Raw genomic sequence first — 23,117 nt, 5'->3', positions numbered from 1 at the left:
CATTTTAACAGTATTAATTCTTCAAATCCAGGAACATGATAAACCTTTCCATTTATTTGTGTCTTGATTTTTTTAATCAATGTACTATAACTTTCAACATAGAGATCTTTTATCCTTCTTAGAAATTGAGACAAAGTATTATTGTGATTACTGGGAAGAAAATTCTTTCAACATCAGGTGGACTTCAGTTCTTTGCTTTCAAGAAATAACAAGGAAGACCTAATAGTGTTGTCTTCAATAGATTGTTCACATATCTGATTCTTTTAATGAGTTTTGATATTTTATTTTTGTCATATAAATCAGAACCAATGGGGATATATATATGTAAACACACACACTACATACATACATACATGTACATATGTGTGCTACACACATATATGTGTATATACATACATGCACATGCATATTTATGTACATATCAAGAGATTTATTGCAAAGAGTTGGCTTTATGATTGTAGGGCCTAGTTAAGCAAGTCTGAAATCTGTAAGGCAGACCTTCAGACTGTAAACTCTAAGACAGAGCTGATACTGCATTCTTTAAATGGAATTTCTGAATTTCTTCTTCCTCAGGGATATCTCAGTTCTACACTTAAAGCCTCTTTTTTTTTTTTAAAGTGCCACATACTATAAATGGTCACTTTTTAATCCAGAAGAACAGTTTGAAATAAAATTCTATTGATTCAAATGGCTTTGAAACAAAAGTGACTTGTAAGATATCCCACAGCCCAAGCTAGAAATAGTGTCCTCCCTAGAGTTTCCAGAGAAAATGTTTGGCTGTATTGGTTATGGAAGCAGGACAAACTCTGCATGACCCGGTTACATTTTTATGCTGATTGTCCCCCTTCAGAGTAAGTGAGGCCTGAAGGCACAGTGCTTCTCACTGCAGCCAACAATGAATTACGTGGCCAAAATTCATCTGATCACTATTATGTGTGTCACTGTGTAGCAGCCCTCTGCAAATCAGGTTAATGATTTTGAGAAACCCCACCCTTTGCCAGAACCTCAGATGCAAGTGTCAGTACTGATGAGGGGACTTTGTGGAGCTTTTGCCACCTTTCCTCAGGGCGAAAATTCTGAACGTGGCCTCCAACATTTTGCAAGGGAGTCTGTGAACAGTCCAGGGGTGAGATGGGGCACACAAGTTCCCTGAGAAGGCATCCACCCTCTGAGCTGAGGGGTCAGTAGGAGGTGTTATGTATTGTGTATTGAAATAGATTGTGAATTTGCAAAAGAGAGGTTTGCAAATGAACTTTCTTAGTTGAGTTCAAGTGACTCTAAATGTCATCATTCAGAACATGGAGCCAAGTATCTACAAAGCTTGCACCAAGCATTGTGGAAGTACTAAAAGGTAAAAGTCAATCCTTATCTTCAATGAACATAGCTTAATTTGTTGATTGGTAGGTAGCTCCAAAGAAATAGGGGTGCTTTAAGATAATTACACCTTAGTTAGCGACTGTCAGGTAAACTATCCAGGGGACAAATACAAGAAGACCTAGATGGAAGGAGAAGGTTCTTTGTGAGAGGATGGTAAGAGAACTCTTCATTGCATTGAAGTGAAATTTGAATTGAGCTTTTAATCTAGGGAAGTGGGAATAAAGCATTCTGGGTATTTGTGGGAATGAGGTTGGAAGGAAAAAAAGACCTGCTGTGAGCACAAGCAACAGCACAGGAAACACAATGAACATTCAGGCACTGATGAAGACAGTTTGATTAGGAAAGCAGGAGGCAAGGATAGCGATAGCGTTTTGGAACATAAACCAATTACATTATTTTACAGACAAGAAACTAAAATCTTATTTGCTTGGTTCTCTTCTTCTTCTTTTTTTTAAGATTTTATTTATTTATTTGAGAGAGAGAGAGAACAAGCAGGGGGAACAGCAGAGGCAGAGGGAGAGGGAGCAGATTCCCCACTGAGCAGGAAGCCTCACACAGGCTCCATTCCCAGGACCCAGAGATCATGACCTGACTGGAAGGCAGATGCTTAACCCACTGAGCCACCCAGGCATCCCCTATTTGCTTGGTTTTCTAAAGTTCAAGTATTTCGCTAAAGGAAGGGCCATGATTAAAATGTTTTTCCGTTGGGAGTTTTTGTTGCTCTTTTCCTTTTATCCATAATGGCAGGTTTATGATAGGCATGGACTCTGACCAAGTGCTAGTATTTGCTTCGAATGCCATGATGTGCAATGATTTTTCAAGACACATATTGGCTTCTTGGGGAAACAGTCTTTGAATTAGTGAAGGGCCATGAATATGGAGCAATCTCATCATTTCCAGGTATTTGCTATCAAGATTCTTATAGTATTGTTTTGGTAGGAGAAAAATAGAATGTGATTATTCTACATTTTTTTGTTTGAACATTATATGGGTAATTGTTGAATAAGAAAAATAATGATAAAAGCATTATTTTAGGAACATTAATTTGGCAGCAGTTGTTTTAATGATTTTAAAGGCTATCAGGTCCTTCTGAAACTGGAATTCTAGTAGGAGTGCTACCATATAGTGCAAAGCATGAGTTAGTGAGAGAGAGAGAGAGATAACAGGATGTTGACATTTGGATTAGAAACAACAATCCATAAGAAAGTAAAGGAAAATATAAATTCTCTTTTTTTCTCCACTCTATTTCCAGTGCCTGAAAAATACCTGGGGCATAGTTGAGCTTACTCAAATTTTCTGAATGAAGTCCAGTTAAAGGGGCACCTGGGTGTCTCAGTGGTTGTCTTCCTTTGGTTCAGGTCATAACCAGGGGTCCTGGGATTGAGTCCCGCATCAGACTCCCTGCGGGGAGCCTACTTCTCCCTCTAACTAAGTCTCTGCCTGTCCTTGTGTGACTCTCATGAACAAATAAATGAAATCTTAGAAAAAAAAAAGTTCAGTTACAGAAACTTATTTTCACTATGGAAAACTAGAGAAAATAGAAATTATCCTATCCTGCTAGTGAAGGCAATTAGTGAAGTCAAGCTATGACCCAGATTAAAGACTAGTTCAGAGAGACACTTTTTTTTTCAAAAATAAACCCTATAGTCAGAAGTATGTATCACATTAACTTATTAATCAAGATAATATATCAAATAGATTCTTGATTGGCTTCACTTCCTTGTTGTCTAGAGTATTCTAGAAAGTCGGAAGTAGTTCTCAATACCTGTAGGTATTCAAGATTAACTACTTCTAAACATATTTCTAAGGAACATACCAAAAAAAGTTTCATGCTCTGAAATAATTTATAACACATATTATAATAAACCTATCAAAACAACTCTCTCTAAAAATCATTATATCTATATCTATTTATATCTATGTCTATCTCTATATCTATCTCACTCCCAGGAGTTTGCTGTTGTATTAGGCCAGTCCTCTGCTGGGGCTAGGGAAGAGAAAAGTTACATGCTTGAGGTGCTATTCCAGTTGGAGATTCACCTGTGAAGGAAAAATACTGTCACCCGAATTATTATAGCTATTTAGGGGGTCTATCACATGTCAGAACTCTTCTTCAGAATAAGGCCCAGGGCACTGGAACCAAGCTTGAGTTTGGGAGCTTGAGCACAGCATACAACTTGGCACGTGCTGATAGGATCTGCAGGCAAAAAGGTCTTGCTGCACATGGGGAGATAGATAACTACTTCTAAGACAAAGCTGGCTGAGAAGCAAATGTTCCAAGGAAGCATTCATCAAAGAGCCCAAGCTAATAGGCACATATATGGACAATACACAGAAGGGATATGGGGTCTAGAGGGCATAGTGGAGATTCAGCCCAGAAAGTCTCCCTTAGGTGCCAGTTTGGGAAATTGCACCAAAAGAAATTCACAAAATGAAGTATCTGAAGTTCCCCAACTGGGAACAGACCACAGGAATCGGTGGTTCTCAGAATCTTTGAAGAGGCTGTTGAGATCAGGGAGGATTCTCCATAGGAAGCAAGTTGCAACCTCAGTCCAGGCTCTCAGAGCAGACACAGCTGCAGTTCCCATGGAAGAACCTTCAGGAGACCAATGTAGAAGAACCTTTCATCTGTGGAGACCCAGAAATTAGACACTCAGCAATTAAAAATTTGATGCTTAGAAATTAGATATAGGAACAACATTTCCAAAATCTGAGCCCCATCATCTGGACATGAGCTGCGTTATCCAAATAGTGGCACTGCGAGAAGATGAACTCTGACTCAGGGAACAGCTTGAGACCCAGAAGACAGCAGGGATCAGAGTGTCCTGGGTCAAGTTTTCAGCAAAGGGAATTGGGGCAGAGCTAGGAAATGTAGTGTCAGTGTGCAAACAACACTTCTTGGACCATGTTAATAGAAGGGGAACTTCATTCTAAGTCATAACACATAGAGGTTGAGTAAGATAAGTGCTTACTCTGCTATCTGTACTAGTCTAGGAAAAGGTAAGAATATCCTACAAAAACATAACAATTGGCCCTACCCCTACGGAATTTGGAAGCTCAGAGTCAGGAGCAAAATTGAGACCTGATTAATGACACACACACACAAATTCATTTTAAAAGCACATTTTCTCCTTCTCTATAAATCCATTTGACTGCCTAATGGCCTCCTTTTTAACAAATTACAGCTCTGTTCTTCCTTCTTCAGACTGGTCACTAGGATCTTTAAATCTCTGTGCGAAACTGAAGGGTGGTTCCAGACATTTCCTTCTTGTAAATGACATCAAATTTCTCATTTTGGGCCACTGTGAAGTAATTCTTCCAGTCACCTGCAATCCCTAAAAATAAATAAGAAAATACATGGAATAACATATTTCCATTATGAAGGAAGCCTAGTATACCAAAAGAAAAGTTTCAAAGAGTTAAAGAAGGACTTCCCTTGTATTTGAATACTATAAAATGCCATTTCCCCTTTATTGGTCATTCCTGTCATCTAGGAAGGTGGCTTAGAGCTAAATAGAACCTGTTTTTTGAAGTAAAATTGATATACAATATTGTAATATTACAGTATTATTGACTATATCCCTTATGTTGTACTCTGCATCCTCATGACTTATTTATTTTCTAACTAGAAGTTTGTTCCTCTTAATTCCCTTCACTTATTTTGCTTATTCCCCACCCCCCTCCCCTCTGGCTACCATCAGTGTGTTCTTTGTATTTAGGAGTCTGTTTCCATTTTATTTATTTGTTTATTAGATCCCACATATAAATGAAATTGCATGGTATTTGTCTTTCACTTAGCATAATACCTTCTAGGTCCATCCATGTTGTTGCAAAAGGCAAGATTTTGTTTTATTTATTTATTTTTTATGGCAAGTAGTATGCCCTTGTGTGTATATACCACATCTTTTTTATCCATTCATCTATTAATGATCACTTGGGTTGCTTCCATATTTTGCCTATTATAAATAATGCTGCACCGAACACAGAGGTGCATATATCTTTTTGAATTAGTGTTTTCACTTTTGTTATCATAGTGGACTGCTGGATTATAGATTAGTTCTATTTTTAATTTTTTGAGAAACTTCCATGTTGTTCTCCACAGTGACTGCACCAATTTACATCGGACAAACAGTGCACAAGCGTTTCCTTTTCTCCACATCCTCACCAACACTTGCTATTTTTGTCTTTTTGATACTAGCCATTCTGACAGGTTGGAGGTGATATCTCATTATGTTTTTTTTATTTTTTATTTTATTTTAATTTTTTAAAAAAAATTTATATATTTATTCATGAGAGACACAGAGAGAGAGAGAGGCAGAGACATAGAGGAAGAAGCAGTCTCCCTGCAAGGAGTCCCATGTGGGACTCCATCCCCGGACTCCAAGATCATGCCCTGGGCCAAAGGGAGGCGCTCAACCACTGAGTCACCCAGGCATCCTTCTCATGGTTTTGACAGACTTTTAAAGATACATTCTGAGATACATTTTCCTATCTAAACTTATGGACCATACAATAGTTTCCTGAAAGCGATTCTTTTAGTGTTCCTGTTTGCCATGGGTCATAAGATTACTGTTGGACACTCCATCAGTGATCAGGACAGATTTTATTTCACGAATTAGTTTTAAAAACCATACAATGGACTGGTCATCAGCACAATTAATACATGACTAGGAAATTGATGTATCATTTCCCATGAACTTATTAGTAAAGATGGTATGATACTTGAAGGATACCATTTTATTTCAGTTCACTAGACTTATACTGTATTTGCATTTTAGATGAGATGAATAGCATTTAAAGTTAAACATATAACAATGCTGAACCGTCTCTACAAAAGCAAAACTGTTGGGAACAGATTTGCTTTTAATTTCTTATACTTGGATGCTTATAAATATTTGAAAAATTCTTAATGCACTGCAAGTGTGCCTGGAGATAAACATTTGCTTTGTTATTTTATGAAATATAAAATATGTCCTGTTGAATTGCAAGTTTCATTAACCCATGACGGCTTGATGAAGATTTCAAATCTTTTATTGAAAAACAGCCCCATAAACAATGTTGATTCCTGGTTATTATATTTTTTTCTGTGTTTACCAGATGGTAAGAGCTCTTTGAAATGTGACAGTAGTGTATATTTGAAATAGTCCATCTGTAAAGATGTCATTAAATACAAAAAGCACAAATTAAACAATCAAGAGTCATATATGAAGTTTTCCAATGGTTTTCTTTTTTCTTTTCCAATGGTTTTCTATTAATTATATAATATACACAAACACATTTGCTTCACAAGAGTAAGGGAAGTATAATTTTTTTTTTTGATTAAGTAAATGCTGGCTAAAGCCTAGATTTTTCTGTTTTGTTGCAATGTGGAACATAAGTATAAACATTGGACATCATCTATCCTCTCCCTACTACTTTTACTATTGTGTGACTAAATTATGACATTGATTTAGCCAACATGGCATCCTTCCAGACTGAGTGTACCCAGCCCTTTGTTCATACATCACTTTGAACCCTGATTAGCATCCATTTACATGCATGCCTCTCTCATTACATTACGAGCTTCTTAAAGCAAATGTATGTGTCATTCATCCTTGCATGTTCTAGGAAATATGTGCTGCATGCAGGTGTTTATGAAGTGTTTCCTATACATAAATGAATGAATAAATGCCATTCTTTAAATGTTTATTGAGTGCATGAATGAATAAACGGGTAAACAAATCTCGAACTATTTAGACTAATAAGACTTGCTACTTTTTAATGTATTATTTATGGTGGGAAAAATATTTGAAATGCTTACATGTCATTTACCATAATCCTCCCCCAAAACTTATGCCAGAGATCTTGTTACTTTCTCCATATTTTCGGTGATGTAAGCAGACCTTTGACAGATTGAATAAACATATTTAAAGTCATAGATTCAGGGAGTGGCACAGCCTGGACAAACTGGAGATCAATCTGACCACAAAAGGTATGTTTTTTTCTACTTCTGGAGGGGATGTAGAGACCGTCTCTCTTATGAGACTCAAATGGACTCTTTTCTGCTTGAAGTTTAAGAAACCATAGAATCCAGATACTGAAGTTGTTTCATCTAACTCTATGCCCTGATGAAATATCATGCAGTGGTATCAATTTTCACATGACTGGGAATGAAACCCTTCTGAAAGTTACATTCAGATAATCTGACAAAATGAGAATTTGCCTTATTTAATAAAGAAAGGTGTTTTTTTTCCTGATTTTTTTCCACCAGCAAAATATGTGCATGTGAGCATCAGTCTTGTTTTAGACACCATTTACAATGAAAACTTTACTTTCTTATACTGAAGGTTAGTTGTGAAAAGTTAAGTGCAATGTTTTTGAAAATAAAGAACAATTTGAAAGCACTAGGGCAGTTTGCTATTTTGAGAAGTAATGTAGAAAAATATTTTAGAAAAAATTTAACCATATAACTCTTTTTGAAAATCAAGGGTTTTCAGCCATATGTTCATATGTACAGTACATTTTTAGGGTTATGTTTACTTTGTAGCACACCAATTGAAATTCTATCCCTTTTGTCTCTACTTTAATAAAGAATATTGAAAACAGAGGGTGACATTATTAGATGGATAACTTCCCAAATTTGTTTTTAAGTTAATAATTTGTTAAATGTATTATTTTTATCATTAATAAAACATTGTTGACACAAACCATACACAATAAGCCACAATATGCAGGATTTGCATCAGTGGAATCAATATCAAATGCCATATTCCTCTATTAACATCTTTTTAAGTTAAATTTAGATTCCATGTTTCCTATAATTCAGACAGCATTTTTAGGGAGCAAAATAGGGTAAAAAAAGTGATTTCTCCTGGTGAATCCTTAACAAAGTGACCACTGTTCTCTAAGTGATATGAAGTCTTTAAAGGAAATATTCCTGTATTGAGTGACATTAATTTATCACTGAGGAGAAGAGGGAAGCCTATGCCTATTTAGGCAAAGATTTAAGATTTAGGAATAACAATTTTGGAATGACTCACATCAGAATTGACAAAACTACTCTCATTTAGTAGCACAGTAAATAGAAAAATAAACATGCATCAAATATTCAAGGTATTCAGATAACAAGTTCATAATGCACTATTTCCTTAGTCATTTCTAATCTAGTTCAGCAACTTTTTGTGGTAGGCATTTTTAGTGTCCTTATATTAGAGATGAAGAAATTGGTACCCAAACTGGCTAAGTAATTGTTAGAGGTCACAAAACTAATCCTCATTTTAGAGTAATTCAGAAGAAAGTGAAAAGGGAAATTAAACTAGGCAAAGTACTTACCTTTACGCATAAAAGATGATTTGCTATGATCCATCACTGTACTTGGTAGATGTGTATAATTCACCAGAGGATTGTCCTTCATCATTTCAAATGAGGTGTGATGAATTATCTTATCCAAGACTTCATCATTCAAATTCTTCTCTAGAAATCTAGCAATCTTCTGGACTTCCCGCTTTGGATTCTATCAGTGGATAAAGAGACATACCCAAGAAAACGATAAATCATTAACATATCATTAACATACTGTGAAAACTATAATATTTATAATCTGTTTTCTTAAATGTTGGTTCTGAATATACAATCCATATTTTGTTGGGTCATCAATAGTTTTTAAAAAATTAATCATAAAACTGAAAACATCCATAATTTATGTTTGGCAAAAATAGATGAAATATTTTGTTTATTCCAAGTTTCATATTTTTAGCTTATATCAAAAGTAGAATAAGAACAAAGCTTGGGCTAAATATTAACAATATTTGGAGAAAAATAACAGCTCAAGTTGTAATCAGATTTGAATAGTGAACATTTAGGGTCCCAGCATGTTTTTATTCTTCCTGTCTTTATTTATTTGTTCTGAATCAAAATTTCTTTCTTGTTTTTAATAACAATATTTGGAAACAAAAATAATAAATTCGTGAATTACTTCAAGTATGTTTGCCTTAGAGGACTTATACCTTAGACCTTGCTTGGACATAAATTAGTAAAAATAAACTGCAGGGGCACCTGGGTGGTATAATCAGTTGAGCATCCAACTCTTGATTTCAGCTCAGATCATAATCTCAGGATTGTGAGATCAAGCTTTGTGTCAGGCTCCATACTCAGTGTAAACTCTGCTTGAGACTCTTTGAGACCCTATCTCCCTTTGCCTCTGCCCCTCTTCCTGCTCATGCTCTTTCTCTTTCTCTCTTTCTGAAATAAATAAATAAAATATTAAAAAAAAAAAACTCCAACAAAGATGCAAAGATATAAAGGCCTAAGTAATTCATTAACTGTTGAGGATAAAAAGAACAAAATCTGAGAAATAAATAATTTTCCAGATTTTTTTTTTAAGATTTTATTTACTTATAATAAGAGACACACAGAGAGAGGCAGAGACATAGGCAGAGGGAGAAGCAGGCTCTCTGCAGGGAGCCCAATGTGGGACTTGATCCCAGGACCTCAGGATCACAACCTGAACCAAAGGCAGATGCTTAACCACTGAGCCACTCAAGTGCCCCAATTTTCCGGATTCAAATGACATAAACTTAATGTTTGTAAATTTTAGGAGGTTAAACTAAACTCTATATGGATATGTCTAGAAATATATTGATAAGGTGATATCTAAGCTGAATTGAAAAAGGTGAGTCAGAATTTACCACGATATGTAGTCTGCTGAGTTGTTGGAGAGTGAATTTTTAGTACAGAAATAGCCAAAATTCTTGGAGGTATAGGGTCTCATAATATGTTGAAGGGAGGAAAAAAACACAAAGTGGTTGAAGTTAGATTTGAGTTGTTCATACAAGTAAGAGAGGCTATAAAACTGGAAAGATAAGTTGGGGAAAAATGAAAAAAATCCGTGGATGTCCTATGAAGGATTTGGGCTTTATCTCTTATTCAGGGAAGAAACAGCATTTAATAATATGTCATTAACTATGTGTGTGCTCATGTATACACATGTGTGTGTTTTGGTAGGGAGTTCCCTACAAGGAAAGTTCTGGCAAAATATTATGTCTCAGACCTTGATAAGAGCAGAATGAGCCGACTAATTAAGGGATGTCAGTGCTTGGAATAAGTAAAAGGTCAGAAAGGATGATAGTGGGAAAAAGGCCAAAGAAAAGTTAATACTGGTATTAGGAAAACCACAGATAGGCAAAAAGAGAACAATTTCAATTAGGGATTCAAAGTGTATGGAGAATAATATGGCCACTGCCAAAGTATCAATGCGTGTTAGTTTGTAGAGCTGTAGAAATGAAAGTAGAGTGCTGGTGACTACTGAATCTCTTTCTGCTGTATTTCTTTTTCATTGCATTGATTGAGAAATTATGCAGATGCTCATAAACCAATGTAAATTATTAGGGTTCTCCTTGAATTTTATTATTGATATGTAATTATAATCTTCTTCTATTATTGTTAAACTTCTTTATATAACATTGCCTAAAACGGTATGACAGGAGAAAAAGACCATCTATTAAGTATGATGAACTTAACAGGTTTGAGTGGGTTTCAACATATCTAGATATGCTGATTATAAAGCTGATTGGGCCAGACTGTAAATCAGTATGAATGAGTGGATTTGAATAATGCATTTTAGCTGAATAAGGAGAGGAATGGTTGACATGAGTGTCATGTAGGGGATAGCATGATGTCAGACACAGAATGCAAATACCAAGTAGGCCCAGAAAGTGTATTTCCCCATCCTATGGAAGAAAGGGACTATACCTAGAAGATAAAATTGCTCTTTTCATAAAGTTATTAAGGGCTACAGTTGTGTCTAGGAAGTAAAGAAAGATAGTACAGGACAGTTTTCTCCTTATGAAGAATTCATGACTTAACTCTGCTAATCAAATACTCAAGGGATATCACCAATTATAAAAAGTGTTTTCATAAAACCACTTCTGTTTCACAGCTGCATATTGCCAGCAAATTGGAAATTAATTGCCTCAAGCCCTGTATAAATGGGCAGTAGTAAAGTTTAGGCCATAGATTCTCTATGGGCTATAAACAAGTGTGATGGAAGATGGGATCCTGGTCAGGGCAGAAAAATTCACAGACTCTTTTTGTTAAAATGTGAGAATGTCCTGGGGGTTTCTCAGAAATACTTGGATCAATGGAAATTTTACCTGCGACATGACATGATTTTTGTTATGCAAAGTAAGATTGATGTCTCTAAAATGTTTGTTGTTACTGCTCATTCATTTATTTATTCATTCAAGCAATTAATTATTCATACAAGTGATTCTATGATGCATGTGTAAGGTGCTATATTCTGTACTGTGAATGTAGTTACAAGAATGATATTTCTCAGGAGTGTGTGTGTGTGTGTGTGTTTGCCAAATTTAAGTAAAATGGCCTCAGAATAGGCCTGGAACTTTGCAGAAGTATTTGAACTGCTACTAGGTCATGTAGGAAACAGATGAATGCTGATGAATCCCCAAACTAGTAGGAGAATAAAAGAGAGGAACACATTTGAAAATTATAATAAGTAGGGCATGTGAACCAATGAGATGTCCATAAGATAGTGGAGCTATATCCACTATATAGAGTCAATGAAGACAATGTATTTTCAGATTTTGAAAATTAATGAATATGTATGTAAGTGATGAATTACTTTATTCTACACCTAAAACCAATATTATACTGCATGTCAACTAACCAGAATTTATATAACAATTTAGAGGAAAAAAAAGAAAATTAATGGACAAATAACATCATTAACCAAAGAGAGAATAAAAGAAGAAAAGGATTACATGTTAGAGACAGAGAAGCAAGATGAGTTTAGTTTTGAATGTGTTAAATTTAAGGATCATTTAAATAAAAGCCTGGGTCTGAATTAGGGTAGAAATTAAAATGGAATTTTAGGGATCCCTGGTGGTGCAGCAGTTTAGCACCTGCCTTTGGCCCAGGGTACGATCCTGGAGACCACGGATGCAGTCCCACGTCGGGCTCCCTGCATGGAGCCTGCTTCTCCCTCTGCCTGTGTCTCTGCCTCTCTCTCTCTCTCTGTGTCTATCATGAATAAATAAATAAAATCTTTAAAAAAAAATAAATAAATAAAATGGAATTTTGGGGGGTCATTAGCACATAAAGAGTTTTGGTAACTGTAGGCATGTGTATGATCTCCAAAATGTAGCAAATAGCTTACAAAAAAAGCTAACTAAGTAACAGATGGAAATCTACAGGAAAGCCAAGAGAGCATAATAACCTATTAAGTGTAGGAAAGAATTTCAACAACAGAAGGTGCTCATAAACACAATGGTTAAAAAGTATAAGAAGATAAAAATGTCATGGATTTCACCATTAGAAATCACTAACGATCTTCGCAAGATTTGGATAAGCAGGCATGGAGAAGAGGCAAAATAATCACAACATTTTTTTTTAACTCCACACATTAAATGGAAATATTTATTAACACTTTACCCCAGAATGTATTGGGGCAATTACTCAAAATGATTTCTACCATTTTACCTCTTTCATATCTTCATAGTACAAGAAAAGTATTGGGTGTTCTTCCTTTTTCTTCCACCAGCTCTTAACATGATTAAACCAGGAACCATAGGCCACTAAAACCAGAGAAATAGTCTATTACTGTAAGCATTCATCAAATTGAATATTTATTTCTAAATAGTAAGCCAAATTGTACAAATATTTTGTAGAATTAATAATCAAGGAAACTGAATATATAAGGCCAATTAAAATGTATATAATCAACCATTTATGGATGTAGTTAGATTAAAAAATATAAAGTACAAAAAATAATAAAGTACAAAGGAAGCATTTCAATTGAAAATACATTGGCCTCCATATGAATTTTACTTCACCTCACATGGGAGGAAACAATTCTACTAAGTACTCGTATTAACTATTCATCTAAATATTATAAATATATGTATAACAGATCTAACCAAAGATTTGGACAACTTAAACAATTTGCATTGTAAGCAGGAAATGAGAATGGATTTCTAGTAACTGAAAAAGACATTTGAGAATATTTTCATCAAGTCCATGTTAAATACCAAATTTATGTATTAATGTCATAGTAAAATATTAGATAGTTGATCTAATTCTTTAAATGTTACTTAAATGTGCTTTTACTGGCTTAGAAATGTGCTTTGGGTTTTTAAAATATATATTTTTAATTTTTTATTATTTTTTTGATAGATTTTATTTATTTATTCATGAGAGAGAGAGGCAGAGACACAGGCAGAGGAAGAAGCAGGCTCCACGCAGGGAGCCCGACCTGGGACTCGATCCCAGGTCTCCAGGATTACACCCTGAGCTGAAGGTGGCGCTAAACCACTAAGCCACCAGGGATCCCTAAATATATATTTTTAAATATTTTATTTAGTAATTCATGAGAGACACAAAGAGAGAGGCAGAGACCTAGACAGAGGGAGAAGCAGGCTCCCTGCAGGGGACCCGACAAGGGACTGGATCCCTGGATCTGGGATCATGCTCTGAGCTGAATGCAGATGCTCAACTGCTGAGCCATCCAGGCATCCAGAAAAGTGTTTTGGTAGGAAAAGTCACACCCATAATAGTTATTAGTATTATTAAAAAGAAAATATTATTAATTTCAAGCCCGGGCCTACCTACCATTTCCAGTCATGAATCTCTCCAAATACTCCTCCCAGGGACCAGGGGCAGGTTCCAAATTATTCATTAAGTCAAAATGATAATATGAGACTGCAACATCCTTGGCATTTCGAGCCAAATAAATCATCTACAGAGAAAAAAAGAAAACCAAGTGGATTTGAAATCCACAACGTTAAAAATAGGAAAAATTAGAATTAATGAAACAGAAAGCTGTCTTGAAAAAAAAATGAACAAACTTGATAATCATCTAGCAAGACAAAGAAAAAAGAGAAGACACAAATAACTAATATCAAGAAAAAATAGGTTTCACATCAAATCTGATAGCCACTAAAATTACAATGAGTATGAAAAGATGTTCCACATCATATATCATCAGAGAAGTGAAAATTAAAGCAACAGTGAGACACTACTCCATACTTATTAGAATGACCAATATCCAGATAACTGGCACCAAATCCTGGTGAGGATGTTGAGCAACAGGAGCTCTCTCATTCATTGCTGGTGGGATTGCAAAAATGGTACCTTGGAAGACATTGTGGCAGTTTCTTACAAAGCTAAGCATAGTTTTACCTACAATCCAGCAGTCACACTGCTTGGAATTTATCCAAAGTTGAAAAATAAGCTCCACACAAAAACCTGCAGGTGGATATATATATAGCAGTTTTATTCATAATCGCCAAAATGTGAGGGGAACCAAGATGTCCTTCAGTATATGAATGAATAACCTAGGATATTCAGACAGTAGAATATTATGTACTAAAATGAAATGAGCTATTAAGCCATGAAATGACATGGAGGAAACTTAAATGCATATTACTAAGTGAAAGAATGCAATTTGGAAAAACTACATACTGTATGATTCTAACTATGTGACATTCTGGAAAAGGCAAGACCATGAAGGCAATTAAAAAGATCGGTGGTTGTCAGGTTGGGAGGAGAGGGGGATGAATAGGTGGAGTACTGAAGATTTTTAGGACAGCAAAATTACACAGTATGATACTATAATGGTCTACGTTTTCATTATACATTTGTCCAAACCCCACTGAATGTACAAGACCAAGAGTGAACCCTAATGTAAACTATGAACTTTACGTGATAATGATGTGTAGGTTCATCAGTTTTAACAAATGTATACCACTCTGGTGGGGGATGTTGATAGGTAGCTATGCATGCGTAGGGGCAGGGGATATATGGGAAATCTCTTTGCCTTCCACTCGATTTTGCTGTGAATCTAAAACTGTTCTAAAAGTAAAATTGTTGTAAAAATATTCTGTTCAAAGAAAGAATAAAAATAGATATATGGGGGTGCCTGCCTGTGTGGTTGAGTTGGTAAAGCATCTGCCTTGGTCTCAAGTCATGATCCCAAAGTCCTGGGATGGAGACCTGCATTAGGCTCCCAGCTCAGTGGAGAGTCTGCTTATCCCTTTCCCTTTGCTCCTCCCCACCTTGTTCTCTCTCACTCAAATAAATAAATAAAATATTTAGAAAAAGGGAGAAAATTATGAAACACTTTTCATTACAAAATTCAACAGCTTAGAATTCCTCATACATCAAAAACAGCAAAAGTAGAAATAGATAATCAGAATAGCCCCACAATTACTGAAGAAATTCAATTTCACATTTAAAAGTTCCCCAGAAGCAAATAATGAGGCACAAATGTTTCACTGGAGAATTTTATCAAACAAATAAGAACTGACATCTTTATATTGAGTTTTCAGAGAAGGCCAGAATATCTAGGGGTATTTGGGGAAAAACAGTAGCAATACAGTGCTAAGATGGGGATCCTGTTGCTATATACCTTTGGCAAACTTGATTACGTAAGTTGCCTGAAATATATATTTTTAATTCAAACACTTTCTTATGTAGTTCTCAACAAACAAAAATGTGAACAATCACTTACTATGTGCATGAGTAAAGGGATAGAGAGGGTCACAGTAAAAAAAAAATGACTTCTAGTGTAGAGTGTACCTTGCAGTTGTTCTCCCAGAAAGACTTAGGAAGAAGAGCAATTGGTAGATGTGTCTTCACAAGCCGTGGTGATGGATTCTTCTCTAACTGTTCTATTCCTGGGAAAATTTTAGTTTGGTATATAGATACATTAGAGTTCTCAAGGAGCCAGCAATTTCCTGATTTTCTCTAACCTTTTAAAATATTTTTGAGCAGTATATAATGCTGCTAAATTTTGAAGCAATCACACAGTGTTTATCTGGATTTGAGGATGCAATATTGCATAATAGTTAGGGGCATAGTTGTGAGGTTAGCCTCCTTGGGTTCAAATCCTAAATCTGTCACTTACTTACTCATTGTGAGACATTTGAAAGATTGCTAGTCTCTGTATCTCACTTTCTCCACCTCTAGAATGAGGAGTAAGAGTAATAGTATCAGCTTTAGCAATTTGGAGTTTTATCATACCTTGAATTATTACAAATAATCATGAAAATAGTTTCTGTATCTCAAATGAAAGAGATATGGATAACTACTCTTTCTCATATCAGCTATTGTTTGTATCTGGTGTTATGGTATAAATGGTGTTGCACCTGTAGAGCATCAGCTGCTGCACCTGCATTTTTTCATTATTTCCTTTATGCGCCATGTGTACACACATGCAAAATAAAAATGTTGTATAATTTTTAGGTGTTAAGTGAACTCACCAAAGGCAAACAACTGATATATGGGAGAACTTTGTTTCAAATCAAGTCTTTGGATAAGGGATATGTGAACTTCCCCGAGACAGAGAATATCCATTTATTTTGTCTATTCAGAGCTAGGATGATTCCAGAGGCCCAAATCTCACAAATATATAAGTGACTTGGTTAGTCTGAAGGCACTTCTGGGATAAAGGCACACTCAGAATTCCTGACATAGATTAGATGAGCGGGACCAACCATTTTAATTTACTATTCTTCTAATGCATTCAGTAGCCTTTATTATATCTTAGATATATCTCTTATTGATGTTATATGCTATAGAGTCACCAACACCTAAAATCTCCAGGTTTCATATCCAATAACTCTTAGTGTCCTATGCATTTTTTTGCAATATTACTTACATCTAGTCTAACATCTAGATTACCTGTTAATCCTACTTTACCTTTCCACCTTTTGCATACAAAGGCACACCTGCTTAAAACTGCATCTGACTCACTCAAAACAATCTTATACTGCACTTATTCACAAAAAGTTATTACATATGCCAAAAAGCCACTCAGTCTCTACTAAAACATCTTTTGACAATGTTCTATATAATGCTCATTTTTATTTTATAGTCTATTTACTTTTTGTTTTTTGTCAGCTCCCATGCTTCTTCTCCATCCCCACCTGCACCCCAAACACACACTAGAATGGAGATTTCACAAGAGCTGGGGTGTAGCTCATTTCTTTACCAATCAATGTTCTGTAGAGAACGATGTGTAGCATGCAGTTGTATTAGGAAGAATTTCTTAATTATAATGTGGATAGGGTTGCCTGGTTTAGGAAATAAAGATAAAAAATCCTAGTTAAATTTGAATTTCAGATAAACAACAGATACCTTTTAGTGTAAGTATCATCCATGCAATGTTTAGGATATACTTTTGCTAAATGAGATAGCTACTTATCTGAATTTCAAATTTAATTTGGTATCTTGAATTTTTTCTGAAAAATTTTATCTGGAAACATTAATTATACATTAATTATAAAATTCCACCAAGTATTTTATTATGCTACTTCTGACCTGGTAGGTACAGCCACTTTACCCAGCATGTGGAAATGAGAAATCATTGTCTTCCACAACTCACTATGTCTCAATGCCCATGACATGAACTTTTACATTTTTTTAAATGAAGTTTTCCTGATATCTTTATCTTTTATTGACTTTTGTTCTGTAGAATTTGATAGATAAGAACACTTTAAAAATTATCATCCAAATTTTTAGTTATTTTCTACAACAAAACTTTCATCTTAGGTCATCATACCTGGATATGCATAAATTAAACTACAGTTTATCAATATGTTTTGGTGACTGTACTGCTTCCAAACTTCTATTTTATTACCAAATTGACTCTATTTTCTTTGAATGAAAATCACAAATACAATAATTCATATGCTGTATAAATAATATTATAAAATTGTAATTCCCAGGTGGTTTAAAATTACCTGAAGTTCTTAGTCCAGGGACAGCCATTTCCAACATTGGAACTTTAGCTGTTATAAAATCCCGCTTACATTTTTCAACATCTCCATTATTCAGAACCATGTCTACAATTTCACTAACCCAGGTGGTACCTGTGGTGAAAGACAACGTTTTTGTAACCATCACTTGAATCTGGGGGGAAAAGTATCTACAGGTAGTCTGCCATCTGAATGCATTCTATTAGAAACTTAATTCTGCAATTATCCTTTCTGTGCCCCAAATGCTCATTTTAAATATATTCAAAATACATGACTAGACTTGCTGATAGGAATATTAATTTTATTTAGTATGCTACTGATTTTACAGAGAAGTTGATTTTTCAGGAAACTAATACTGAAGCCAGATAGATCTGCATCTGTCAGACCACAAAACTCACCTGATTTGGGGTAAGTGGCTATTATGATATCATCTGGTCTGCTGTGGAATTGTTCAATCTTTTCCCAGTTGTTTGCAAAAGTATAGATTATGGGATAGCCGTGAATCATCTTCAGATTTTTTCTCAGAAAATCTTTTGGCGAAATCATTTTTGTACCAAATTGTACAAATACTTAACAGAATATTTTCTGACAATCTAATCATGGGAAAATAAAGAAGGTAAAAATCAGCAGCTTAGTAACTAATGCTATTAAAACACTGCTACTCCATACAAAGTGAAATTGGCCTTTAACTCAGCATGCAGAGATCTAAATACAAAGGGCAGTTTTGTGAGTATAAAGCTGCAGATTGCAAGAGCAGCAACTGGCTCAGTGACAAGCAGTACAAAGGTCTCTACTGGAAGCTTTTTAAAGAAATGAAACTGCACCTCTTAGAACACACACGTACACATATATTATATATATTTTATATTTTATATAATGTACATATGTATTGTAATAAAAATTGCTTTGCAAACTTTTTGATTAGTAACTCTTCTCATCATAATTATACTAATAATACTACCTCTGAATTAGAATCTTCTTGCTTTGCTAAGTCTTCCAAAAATTTTGAGTCCTGGGAGGAGACTATATCATTATTCTCTGTTCTCTTATATATATTATATATACATATTTGGAGAGAGAGAATTTATTATGAAGAATTGGTTCATGCAATTTTTATGAAGGCTGAAAAGCCCCTGGATCGGTAGAGAGCAAACTGGAAACTCAATGGTTTAGTTCTAATTTGAAGGCCAGCAAGTTTGAGACCCAAGAATAACCAGTGCTTCAGTTTGTGTGTGAAGGCAGAAAAAAACTGATGTCTGAATTCAAAGTCAGGCAGGATGAATTCTTCCTCATTCCCAGGAAGGTCAGTTTTTTGTTCTGTTCAGACTTTAACAGATCAGATAAGGTCCATTCACATTAGAAAGGGCAATCTGAAGTATACAGTCTACCAATTTAAATGTTAATTTCATCCAAAAATACCCTCACAGATGTAGGATAATATCTGACCAAATATCTGGGCTCCCTGTGGCCCAATCAAATTGACATAAAATTGACGATCATGGAGAGCTATTCATTGTTTATTTTTCCACTTCATCTCCACTGATGCGAAACTCTAACTTTGCTTTTACTACTGTTCCTCATTTCACAACCGTCTCACCCTTCCCAACACAGAATGTAAACATCTCAGAAATAGAAGGAAATGTAAAATGTAGAAGTTATAGGATCCTTTATAACCTATTGGTCCATTTAGTTTTGAGAATCTGTCAATTAACAATAACACACAATATATACTACATACAAATAGAGTTTGAATTAACAACAATCTGAATTATATAGTATCTTAGATGAACTCTTATAGCTGCTCGTAAAATCTGTCACTAGACTTCAAACATTGCTAACCAGACATTCTTAAATGTATATCTATAAATAATTTATCCCATAAATATTTTGTAAGGAGCAGGAAGTGGAAAGAAGTGAAATTGAGTCAGTAAGCTCTGCTCTGGGAATGAAGTAGATGCTGAATGAACTGAATGAATGAATGACTGAATCTGCATGTCCCACTTAGAATCTTCTAAGATACACTTTTTTTAATTTTTAAAAATATATTTTTAAAATTTATTCCTGAGAGACACAGGGAGAAGCAGACTCACTGCGGGGAACCCAATTCGAGACTTGATCCCAGGACTCCTGACATCACACCCTGAGTCAAAGGCAGATGCTTAACCACTGAGCCACCCAAGTGTCCCAGAATCTTCTAAGACCTTGAGGATAGTGTTACTTCCCAGTTTGGATATATACATAGGACAGAGTGACAATGGAAGTCAACATGGTATATGTGGATATTAGACCTGAATTACATACAATAAATGAAAGAGTTTTCTTTGAAACATTTTGGTCTACTAATTTCTTACCTAATTGTTTCTTCCCAGATTATACAAAGGTAAATATTGAGCCCAAATAACATTTGAATGCTTATATGTTCTAAATTAATTGAGGAAAATAAGTGAGGCTCTCTTTTTCTTCTCTGGCTCCAGAACATAAAATTTTGTGGTGCACTGACCAATTCTTATCATACATACAGATTAATAGGGAAAAGCAAATAAATATTGAGGACACAGTTCCCCTTCTTATACTATCTACTCGTGTATGGCCACACCACCTTGAACTCACCCCATCTCCTATACTGTCTGCTACAAATCCTATGAATAAATCTGCTCCCCACCTAGTAGGTGGTTAACATTATTTTATACATTTATAACATCATTCTTGGGTCCATTCATGTCTTCACTCATCCTTTTTTATTTCTTTATTAATTTGGATTTATTTGTACTACAGTTTTATATTTATATGATTAATTCACAACTGCTATTCAAATACAGTTCATGTACAAACATCATGTAATACTGACAACACCTGAGAGCTTGTTAGAAATGCAGCATCTCAGGCCCCAATCCAGAATCAGAATTTATATTTCAACGAAGTCCCCGAGTAATTGGTATACACAAGAAAATGTGGGAAGCATGACATTAGACTACTTTCATCTGCTCTCTAACAATATAGGGTGTGTATAAGTGATTTATCAAAATGAATTTACGTCTTCTAGAAAATAAATTGTATTGACTGGACTACCCACGCTGATGATAAGTCTTACTTTCATTTTGTGGATGAAGTTAAGGAACAAGTTCAGAATTTGCCCAGAGATACACAACAAGTGAGTGGTAACTAGAAATAGACGAGTTTTCCCAGCTCTACACACTTATTTATTTGCTCATACCATGAATCTTGCATGGGTGGGCCTGAAACTGAGTCAAAGTCTCTGTGATTTTCTCTTATCCAAATGAGGACATCCGCAATTCGTAAAGAAGTTTTACTTGGACAAAGCAAACTTCCTCTGACAAAAACCTCAAACTTTTCATGCTGCAAAAATGTTGTCAGAGAAGCATGGATGTGAGTAACAAGATGAAAATAAGGCAGCTGATTCTCAATACATCCTAGTCACATCTGGGAAAGGGTGTAACCAATTCAGGAATCTAGGAGTAGTAATCCTGACTTGCACTTCTCATTTTGACCCATGGATGATGATGAGTTCAGAATTACATGGGCAGATGGATGCCCGCGGGTAAGGCTATAAGACATAACATAACTAATGTCACTGAGCCAGATACTCTGGAAGATGGTTTATGAGTGATATTTAAAATTATAAAAATTAGTTTATAAAAATCTTTTAAATCCTGAGGCACCTGGGTGCCTCAACTGGTTAAATGTCTGCCTTTGGCTCAAGTCATGATTTTAGAGTCCTGGGATGAAGTCCTATGTTGGGCTTTCTGCTCAGCGGTGTTAACTTCTCTTTCCCACTCTCCCTCTCTGCCCAATCTCTCTGTTTCTCTCTCTCTCTCAAATAACTAAATAAACTCTCTTTAAAAAGTCTTTTAGGGTAATGCCAGGGTCCTGAGATCCAGCCCCACATAGGACTCCCTGCTCACTGAGAGCCTGCTTCTCCCACTCCTCCCTGCTTGTGCTCTCTCGGTCTCAATAAATAAAATCTTTAAAAAAATCTCAAATTCTACCAAAAAGTAACAATATAATGTGGTTATATATGATAGTCTACATGATACCACAGGTCTTCCTAGCTGAACATTAAAATGTCCAGAATTGGCTTTTAAAAAGATCAATGGTAAATAAGGTAAAAAAAGAAAAACAACATCCTTCATAGGAAAAACTAACCGAAATATCTGACATTAAAACCTAGTGGTTCTTTTAATGAAAAAAGTATTTCTTCCATTTGTTTCACCTTAATAAAGTCCAGCTTTATTCCCTTATGAAGCTTACAGTTTCATAAGAAGACCCCCAATCCTGGCATACTTCAGAGAAGTCCAATTGAACCTAGAAAGATAAAAGTGATCATGGGAAGCCTGAGAGATTGTGCATAGCATAAACAACAATACCGAGTTTCCTTTGGGAAAATTGGAATTAGGCAAAAACATTTAAATTGCAAACATGTGTTCAAAATGGAAATCATGGGAGAAGCCCAATGCTCTGCAGATGCCAGACTAAAACTTCCAGAAAAGAGATTTTAAAAAGCAAATTTTACCTCACAATGTAATTTCCTTTTTCAGTTTTCACGTTCAGTCAATGGTGCTGGCGTTGACAAGAACCCTGGGAGCTGATGGTAGTCCCGGGAGGACGGGGCCAGGGGAATCTGAGGAGGCTCAATTCTATCTCCAGGAAAAAGAGTAAGTTCAGGATTTGATCTGGATGCAGCACTCAGTGACTTGACAGGCAGTTAAGACACAAAAAGTGTGAACTATACACAGGTACACACACAGGCAGGCACTGCTGTTTCAACAGCTGGCAGAGCCAGGAAGCACTGAGAAGGAAATGGATCAGGGTGGTGGCCAGTAGTAAGTCAGATGGCCTGGATTTGAAGGTTCTAGAAGGCTTCAAAGGGTCTGAGAGAAATGCACAGGGGAAGAATCTGAAGCATCAGTGTATGGAAGCCTGTTGCTCCTCTGCAGTTTATAAGAATGTCTTTTAACTATTGTGTTCGTG

The 23,117-nt window shown here is 35.5% G+C and overlaps 1 protein-coding gene across 3 annotated transcripts; it reads right to left on the bottom strand.

The window, feature by feature from the left end:
- Positions 1 to 267: 267 nt before the first annotated feature.
- Positions 268 to 22,914, bottom strand: SULT1B1 (sulfotransferase family 1B member 1). Of its 3 annotated transcripts, XM_072748837.1 has the most exons (9): positions 22,660 to 22,914; positions 22,398 to 22,451; positions 18,527 to 18,721; positions 18,114 to 18,242; positions 15,949 to 16,046; positions 13,981 to 14,107; positions 12,853 to 12,947; positions 8,689 to 8,869; positions 268 to 4,712 (listed from the first exon to the last, which is right to left on the bottom strand). In XM_072748837.1, exons 3-9 carry the CDS (start codon positions 18,672 to 18,674, stop codon positions 4,600 to 4,602), a joined length of 891 nt encoding a protein of 296 aa, XP_072604938.1. In that variant the 5' UTR covers positions 18,675 to 18,721; positions 22,398 to 22,451; positions 22,660 to 22,914; the 3' UTR covers positions 268 to 4,599. The 3 variants fall into 3 exon arrangements, with proteins under 3 accessions (XP_072604938.1, XP_025859255.1, XP_072604937.1); XM_026003470.2 differs by lacking the exon at positions 22,398 to 22,451; XM_072748836.1 differs by lacking the exons at positions 22,398 to 22,451; positions 22,660 to 22,914 and adding an exon at positions 22,360 to 22,378.
- Between the last annotated feature and the right edge of the window lie 203 nt (positions 22,915 to 23,117).

The sequence above is a fragment of the Vulpes vulpes genome, chromosome 2 (genome assembly GCF_048418805.1).
Source record: "Vulpes vulpes isolate BD-2025 chromosome 2, VulVul3, whole genome shotgun sequence".
In the NCBI taxonomy this organism is placed as follows: Eukaryota; Metazoa; Chordata; class Mammalia; order Carnivora; family Canidae; genus Vulpes; species Vulpes vulpes.
The sequence above is the reverse complement of the archived record's forward strand: the minus strand, read 5'-3'. Positions and strand labels throughout refer to the sequence as shown.